The 9,505-nt window shown below is 34.7% G+C and overlaps 1 protein-coding gene across 1 annotated transcript; it reads right to left on the bottom strand.

Annotated features, from left to right (window-relative positions):
* Window positions 1-1,142: 1,142 nt before the first annotated feature.
* On the bottom strand, window positions 1,143-5,270 carry LOC113349179 (peptidyl-tRNA hydrolase 2, mitochondrial-like). The gene is made up of 8 exons (XM_026593109.1): window positions 5,130-5,270; window positions 4,824-5,048; window positions 4,291-4,351; window positions 4,146-4,182; window positions 3,227-3,304; window positions 3,013-3,085; window positions 1,637-1,676; window positions 1,143-1,467 (listed from the first exon to the last, which is right to left on the bottom strand). The coding sequence occupies exons 1-8, from the start codon at window positions 5,169-5,171 to the stop codon at window positions 1,418-1,420; spliced, it is 606 nt and encodes a 201-aa protein (XP_026448894.1). The 5' UTR covers window positions 5,172-5,270; the 3' UTR covers window positions 1,143-1,417.
* Between the last annotated feature and the right edge of the window lie 4,235 nt (window positions 5,271-9,505).

Here is a 9,505-nt window from a genome sequence, read left to right as displayed (position 1 = left end):
ACTCACTTGACTTGTCTGGATCTAACACGCCTGGATCTGACTGAAATCACCTGACTCTTGTGGATCTGACTCGATATGTTTGTTTTTGAGTCAGATCTGACTCAAAAATATGAGTGAGTGGTTTGTTTCCATGAGTTAGTGGTATTTTATTACCTGACTCAAACGGACTCGAATCAGGGATTAGGTCTGACTCAGATCGCGAGTACGTTTGACTCAAAAAGAAAAACAAGCGGTCTGACATCTAACTCGGGCCGAGTCAGATCCAAACCCCGAGTCAGCAAAAAACAAACATGCTCTGAGTCAGTGGCTTGCTCCCATAAATCATAAGCATTTTACCTTGACTCAAATGGCTCCAAGTAAGAGGTTAGGTCTGAGTCAGATTGCGAGTAAGATCTGACTCAAAATAGAAAACAAAAAATCTGACTCGAACCGGATTAGAGTCACATGCAGACACCGAGTCTACAAAAAACAAACACACTCTTATATTAGAGTACTGGATTTACTATTTAGCGAGTTCATCATCCAGTCAAATTCAGATGAATTAGATTAGACGAGTCGGGAAACAACAAATAACCTTTTAACATTAGATTAGCAATTATCTTGAACAATATGTTTAGATCCAAACAAACAAATATCCAAGTGATCAAAATCAATGATTAAAAGCATTTTGTTTTATCCCACCGTAGATGTAATGTGAATAAGACCCGTATTGCAATGTCGACGATAGACAATTTAACGATAGAAAAGAAAAAAAGAACAATGTCGACAATAGAAACAAGATATTACATCAAGAAGTATAGGATATTCCTATTTATGAAAAGGAACTATTTCAGACTGGTGATAATACGTTGCTGATCCAGAGGCCCCATAAATACAAACAAATTCTAGTTTTATAAAACGTCAGAAGTTAAGAAAATTTGATTAAACAGACATTATACAGGATTCCCTCTAGCTCACTTGTTCGTGTTGGTCTCTAGCCTTGCAATTTCTAGCGATATTTCTAGAGCAAGATTTGTTGTTAAGAAATCGCGTAAACAGCTGTATGCCTGTATGGTAGGTATCTGTAGTACATCTAATACCTACTCACTGTAGTGGTAATTACTGATATTACTATTTAGCAACATAAACTAAATTAACAGGAGGAGATCAATAAATAAATTACTCATTGATCAAAATACCAATAGCATTTAATTGGTAAAATTCTGAATAACTTGAGATCAGACCACATGTAATGGTATTGACCTCCCACACATTCAACGCGGGGATGAAGGTGTACGCTGAGTTTTCTTTTTAGCTAGCTGCCTGGTTTCATTGATTGCATTTTCTAGAGTGTTCTAAACTAGAAAGAATCAAGAAATAACTGAAACAGACCTTAAAGGAATTCTGTCGAATAGACCTCATTTCTAGCTAATTTGCTTCAAAGCAAGCGCAACTTCCCAGTAACCGAATCCACAGAAGCTTTTCTACCTGTGTAAAACATCAGCTCAGTCACAAGGTTCTCGGAAACTAAATACGGAAATACATTGCAGGTAATGACATAAGTATAAATGAAATGCATCTCTGCCGGAGTAAATTAATCAAGTTCTTTTGATGTTACATTCAAAGTGAAGCGAGATAGAGCTGGAATGGGTCTTACCAGGCCCAATGGCAAGAACTGTTTTTGACCCAGCCACCACCTGCGGAGACAACATATACAAAAATATTAAGTTCCCAAACCATGATTTCCATTAGAAGCAACTTGAATCTCGAGTTCCGGAACAATCTGATTAATACTATCCAGAAACTTCTCTTTTCGTGTAATAAGTTGGAATTGAACAAAAAGCATCATAAGTGTGAGCGAGTTTCACTGCTTGTCGCATATTTAAAATTGATGCAAGGCATGAATCTTGCTAGCATCATGGGGACAACATGCTTGTGTTCCGTTCAACTTGAAGGGTTCAATTTTTGGCATGATGTTTCTGTCTGTACACTGAAGGGTTTATAGTAAGTAGTAACACCACCCAGCAAACTTTTTTTTTGGAAGGTGGTTAATTAACTAACAACATTCTAGATTATCAAGACCAAGCACCAATTAAAAGATAGATCTTTGCTCCTAATGCCAGGCCTATGAAACATCAACTAGCAGATTAGTTTTAAATTTTCAATCCAATAAGCACTTTTTTTTTCCTCGCAAAGATAATAATATTGAAAAAACACACAAGCTGTGTGCAAGCGTATACAACTAAAGAAGAGCATAAAACTCAAAGCGAAAAATAACCAAACAAAAATAAAAGAGCAGAACAGGGGAACTCAAGAGCAAAGACTCGAATTTTGAAACCACTGAATACTAACAAAAAACAAAACACAAACCCCCAGCTATCTCAAGAGAAGAGGGAAAAGATGTGCATTATATTTCCACTATGTTAAGCTCCATCTGATTGTCAGCAAGATTCTTAAACATTTCTTGCCGGTCTTTCATGGAAGAGGGAAAACTCAATCCCATCACTGAGAGGGACTCAATGAGGCCTGTTGCTGAAAGCTTATTAGGATCTTTAAACGAAAGCGGCATATCTTTCAAGTTTGAATCTAGAGAGCCATTCGGAAACAGCCCCGTGGCTTTGGATTTCGAGCTAACTCTATGAAGGCTTACACACAGAGGATATGCCAATAAGCGGCATATCTTTCTAATAAGTATTTTGGCACCACTGGACATACAGAAGGACCCTATGAAGGCTTACACACACTGAATATTTTTTTCATCTATTTTGGTTTCCTTTCCTTCTCTAATTATTAGTCAGAACCCCCATTTTTTTCCGATGGCATATCTCTTATACATGCACATGACGAGGAAAGGATGTCACGGTTTTATTTGACTGTTTGATTGGTAGACAAAATCCCAAATAGATTTCAGAAAATATGAGGGCTGCTTTTGCATCTTGTTGTGTCTAATCTACAGTATCCCATGTGACATTGAGAACCCAATAGAACTCTCTGATCAAACTGCTAAAAAAATTGAAGGAGATGAAAGTGTACCTCTGTACGTCCTGCGTCCGCAACAATAAAAGTGGGAAGGCCTATGCTTTCTGCTGTGTTTTTCAGCCTATTCCTGCTCGGAAATAGTCAAAAGTGAACACCAATTATTAGCAAAAATATTTACAAAAAAAATAATGCTCATCTCGAAAGACTTACAATAATAGTTTCAAAAGACTTATGATATAAGGTACTTTAACTAAAATCCACTACTTACATATCTAATTGATTCTTGCACGAGACAACTATTTTGGGTTGGCCACATTGCTCCCACTGCCTTAAAAGATATCGCTGGCTAGAATAAATACAGATTGAAGAGTGTCACTGAAACTTGTAACCTTGTAACATTCATTACACCCATGAATACGAAGTACTATACATATCTTGCCCGCAAAAAAGGTTTTAGAATATTATAAACAACTAAATAAGAAACAACTTACATTCATTTGGCAATGATACATAATGATTAAAATACGAATGCTCATCCCAAAATCCTTCATGACTCATGAGGAACAAGCCAACTCTCTGACAAGTAAAGCAGTAAGAGCAAAGATTTTAACATCCAGAGGGCATCTGTTTTATCAAATTTACCTATGTTGTTTGGGACGAGGCGTATAGAGCCGTGGCGTTAGCCATACATTGTTTTCCAACTAGAATCCTAATTTAGATGTTATACTACTCAAAAGACAAATCAGTGTGGCTTTAATCTCAGTCAAAGAAGTGAGCTCAAGATGAAATTGAAGGCATAAGGCTATATTTAGGGTTTAGGTTGGTTAATTAGGACGTCACAAAGAGCCCTAGATAAAGGCGGCGCCTTCGCTGGGCAAGGTGACCTAGGCAACAAAACTCCTATTTTGGTGCCAACGTGGTGCGCCTTGTACGACATAGAAAATTACCTCATTCTCTGGACTGCATTTCAGCTATAAATGTTCATGTTTGTATATTCATTTTTCAGAATGGGGATATTTACCACTGAATCTAATCTACCTCATTCTTTGAGTTAGAGTCAATACCCATGGGTTGAAAATATAAACGCACATAAGAATGGGAAGAAACAAGGGTGAGAAAGAGAAACTTTTAAGGAAAAAGTAGAACTAGCTAAACTGAATTTTACTTAGAGAGGTTGCATGAAATACCTTTGCATCAGTTCTGCATACATGCCAGTAGCAGCGTCTGCCATTTATGAAGACAACAAATAAATCAAATGACATGTAGACAAACTTATGAAGGAAACATAACAAATAGTCTGCCGAAATAGGATACACAAGTAAACTATCTTACGAGCACATTGGGATGCAATCTTTCCAGGTCCCATTCTAAGGTCTTGTCTAACAACCAAAACCTGCACTCCACAATTTCCACATAATTAGACAACCTTCAAATTCGAATCAATACCTCTCATACATATACTTCTAATACAGCATCAATTTTCGCTGTTTGTAACTTTTGATCATCCTGCTTCACCCAAATATCAGGCCTAAAGGCTAAAGCATTCATCCTATATATCACTGTCAAAATCAAATTTAAAAAGTGAAAACTACCATTCAATCCAAAGTTCCAAACCTCTTTAACGAGGCCCCGAGACATTGTAGAAATACTTCATTCAACCAATCCACAATGTACACAAGTTCTACAATCTCTAAACTCTACTTCACAATTTTTTTTTAGGTTTTTCATGTTTTTTTCTTTCTAATAGGCATCTCTTAATCAAATTATCACAATCTAAATAGAGACCCAGTTTTTGTTTGATGAATCTAAACTAAGCCATAATCAGAAATCCATAATAAGTGAACCCAATGTACAAGCAGACATACCATTTTAAGTTCTTCATCACTACCATTACTACCACCATTTGAGTCAAGTCTTTGTTGCCCTCTCTTTTTCCCCAAAGCAGCACAAATTTTTCTTGGGTTTCTGGGGAGTTTTGTCAAATCAATCAATAACCCAAAGACGAAACCAATGATGAGACCTGGAATGAAGTTCTCTGGATTAAAACTTATCCCACACCATTCTCCTCTTTCTTCTCCTCTCTGAGTTCTCTGCACAAAAACAAACAAAAATCAAAACCCCAAGTTTAGAAATTGAAGAGAAGGAAGTAATTGGAGAAGGAAGATATTCACCTTTCTGGAATGGTCAGAAGAATTTCGGAATAAACCAAACATAATATTCTCTATTGTAACGAGCAACAAAAAAAAAATGAGCAAACAGGATAAGAGTGATAAGAGCAGTGAGATAGCTTAAAGGAGAATACGGAAAAGTCATTTTGGCAATGTTAATTCAGAACGACTTTTGGAAGTAAAATTTATTATGAAGCAAACATATCTTGCTTCCGGTATCAGCATCTTTTTTTTACTTCTAAAAGGCGTTTTAAAAATTCTAAATCCAGATTGACTGTTTGGTTTTTGACTTCTAGAAATCAAGAAGTAACATTTATGAGAAAAAAATAATTTTTTGGCTTGAGAAAATAACCTTTTATCTGAAGTCATTTTATTGGCGTTGTAAATTTGCACATGCCACTGAAGAGTCTTACATATATGATAACCAACTTTCTGGCACCATACCTTAAGTATTGGAAAACTAAGGTCTCTTACCATCTTATTTCTGGTGCGATCCCTACTTCTTTAACCCATTTGAGTAGCCTGCAATTTCTTACACCATATGAAGACCAGCTTTCTGGCAGCGTTCCTCAAAATACAAGAAGACTATGCTCCCATTTAACATTTGATTTGTTCGCGAATGATATTTCAATATGCAGTTTAACCAACTCAATCATTTTATATTTATATGAAAATAACCTTTTCGGCACCATATCTCTATGTAAAGTCTTTATCTTATCTACGCAAAATAATAATCGGTCAGTCCCTATTTTTTTACCCAATTTGACAATCCTCGGCACTCTTTACCTACATCATAACCAACTTTCTGGCATCATTCCTAAAGATGTAAGCAGTTTACGCTCTCTTGAATTCTTGGTTTTGTCCTCAAATAATTTCTTTGGTCCTATGTCTACTTCCATATGCACTTTGGCCAGTTTGACAATTTATAAAAATAAACTTATTGGTGTCATCCCTCGAGATACTGGAAAGCTGAGGTCTTTAGTTACCTTAGATATTCTTGTAATAAACTCACTGGTCCAATCCCTATATCAGTGGGTAATTTGAGCAATTTAAGAGAATTAAGTCTTTTTATCAATCACTTAATTGGGTTGTTACAGGTAAAACTAAGCAACATGATCCACTTGGTATTATTACCTTTGGACAATAACTTACTTTCTAGGATTATACCTACTAGTATTTGGTATTGTAACAATCTTACATATCTAAATCTTGACACCAATAAGTTATAGGATTGAGATAGCTTTTATTATATGACAACAATCTCAGTGGTATCTCTCATAAATCCACAAGTAAGCTTCAGTACTTAAAAGTTCTTGACTTAGAGATTAACAAGTTTGGAGGAAATATACCCATCGATTTTTGTTCATTACATCACCTTCAAATCTTTTCTTTAATGTCCAACAAGTTCAATGAGTCAATCCCCAAGGACATTAGCCAGTTGCACCAACTCCATATTTTGGACTTATCACATAACAAGCTCACCGGTCTAATTCCTACCAGAATAGGAAGACTAAAGAAGTTAACAAGTAGACTTAATGATACATTTACGATTGCCAATTATGCATTTGAGGGGTCTGTAATAATGGAGATTGTAATCAGAGGGAATGCCATCGAAATTTTGATGTTTTTTCAGTTATACCTCATCAATGGATCTATCATGCAGTAATCTTAATGAAACACTCCACAAGAAATAAGTTTATTAAAAGGTCTTTATATGTTTAAGCTATCACATAATCATTTCTCGTGTGAGATCCCTGCAGATATCAGAAACGTGGATGGTTTAAATTCTTTGGGTATAAGCTACGATAGACTATATGGGTATATCTCACGGTATTTCCATCATTAGACTCTCTTGAATTATTGAACTTATTTTAAAATAAGTTGACCGGCAAGGTTTCAGGAGGCGATCACTTTCAGACTTTGAGATCTCCCATTGAGTATCAAGGAATATCTTTGAAAAATTAAGATATAAGATTCCAGCACATGTTCAAATTACTCATTATGTCGACGTCTTGAACTTTTCTATTTTGCAAACCCAATTTTCAAATCATACAGACCCTAAAGTGTACGTGACTTGAAGAAATCGATTTTGCCTATTGGGACCGGTTCTACCATGACTCTTAAAACAAGTTAGGATTGTTTCTACCTTGACTCCCAATATAGGTAGGGATCAGTTCTACCTTGACTCCCAACATAAGATAGGATCGGTTCTACCTTGATTCCCTATATAGGTTAGGATCGCTCAAACCTTAAGATCTTCAATGAAAATCGGACCATCAATCATCTTGATTTCCTTTTGATTACGAAACAAGTTCCTATGTTTACTTCCTTAATCTCATGTAATTAAACATAGCTTTCTAGGTATGAAATCGACCTATGTTCATTACATAATCTAGTAACGAGTTACAAAGATTAAGTCGACGTCACAATTACAAAGTTTAAAATATAAGCATTATACTTCGTAAATCAATGTACAAATATAAATCACTTATCATTATTGATATAATATATTGTTTCTTAACATTTTGACCAAAATATGATGATCAAGTCTATTATACTATATATATATATATATATATATATATATATATATATATATATATATATATATATATATATATATATATAACTTCGCATGTTATGTTTTCAATCAAAAACGACTTAAAGCCTACGATATAGAAATGGAAACAAGTCAAGTCATGTATTACTAACCTCAAGCGAAATGATGATGTTATCGTCGATGTCGACATCTCTTCAGAATCTTCAGGTCTTCAGAGTAATACTTGTATGTCTCAACATTTTTATACTTCCTATCCTAACCTAGCGATGTTGACTCTACTAATCTAATCAAGCGACTTATGAGTTGTGATACTAAAATATGACAACCAACCTTGACATACCAACGCTTGGTGGATTCAACCAAGCAATGCTCTAACATTTCAAATGTAAAATTATGAGAAGAAATGAAATATCTACTACGTAAAGTTAGAAATATTTGATAAGATACTTGTTACTTTTTCATTCGCATATGGAATGTGACCAAATCTTAGCCTTTATATATTGGAATTTGTTTATATACTTTTTTTTCAACAACCACATGTAATATGCATTTGACATGTTAACAAGTTTCTTTGTTGCTTTTGTTATTTTGTATTAACATAATATGTGCCTTAACTTATCATTGTTTGCTAGGACGACAACTGCCATTTAGGGGATGATGTTGATCCTTAAATATAAAATACATCAAACTCTAAACATTCTAATCTTTTAAAATCTAATACTTTTACATGTTCAACAACTTTATAAATTTAGAAATGGGTGATTTATTTATAATTTGATTATTCAACACTTAGAGTTTCCTCATGTCCTTGGAAAGGGCAACATAATTTTTCGATTTTGGATAGGTTAAGTTCATGCCAGACGACATATAAGATTTTCTAATTAACCTTTATTCATGTGGTAATGAAAGCTTTGTTTATTCAACTTTAGAAGTTTAGAACAGGGTGATTAATTTATCATCTGATTGTTCAACACTTAGTGTATCCTCCTGGCCCTGGCACGGGCATAAGAATCTGTTGACGTTACATATTTTCTAATTTAGGTTGTGGATTAAGCTCATACAAGATCAATACATACATGGTTTCTGATTTAGCTTTATTCATATGGTAAAATTGTGTTCATTCAACTTTAGAAGTTTCAATCCGGATGAGTTCTTTATCATATGATTGTTCAACACTTAGGGTTTTCTCGTGTCCCTGTCAAGGGCATAAGAATATTTCGACGTTAAGTATTTGCTAATTTAGGATGTGTATTAAACTCACGTCAAATTAATACATATACATTTTTCTAATATGGCTTTATTCATATGTTCTGTAAAAGTACCCGTCGGTGTGTCGGCAAGTTAAAGATTATTACATGGTCTAAATTTTCAGTTGTGATGATTCTAACTTGGAAAGAATCAGTACTTTTTCATCAGAATAAGTATGCGATTATTGGGATTTGTGTATGATTCACTGAGAAAATATTGTATCATATATTCACATGTTTTCCCACTTTTTGTTTTCTTTTTGTAGTCCGTCTACTGGTCATATATCATTGAGTGATTGGAAAAGACTTTCTGATTGGTTTGTGAAGGCCTTCTTATATTTCCCCAAAACGTTTCTGAATCATCCAATTTTGTAGAATTCTTTTAAATGTTTTCAATTCTTTGCTGATGTCGAACTCAATGAAAAATCTAAAAATGCTTCAAACCTTAATATTTTTCGGAGATTATAAAAGTTCGATGTAGCTAGCCGGGATAATCATCATCCACATGTGTTGCTTGACCAAGCTTAGAAAATGATGGCTTTAAAGAGAATAAATGTCTATTGGGTCTCACT

The sequence above is a fragment of the Papaver somniferum genome, chromosome 2 (assembly GCF_003573695.1).
Source record: "Papaver somniferum cultivar HN1 chromosome 2, ASM357369v1, whole genome shotgun sequence".
Lineage (NCBI taxonomy): Eukaryota > Viridiplantae > Streptophyta > Magnoliopsida > Ranunculales > Papaveraceae > Papaver > Papaver somniferum.
The sequence above is the reverse complement of the archived record's forward strand: the minus strand, read 5'-3'. Positions and strand labels throughout refer to the sequence as shown.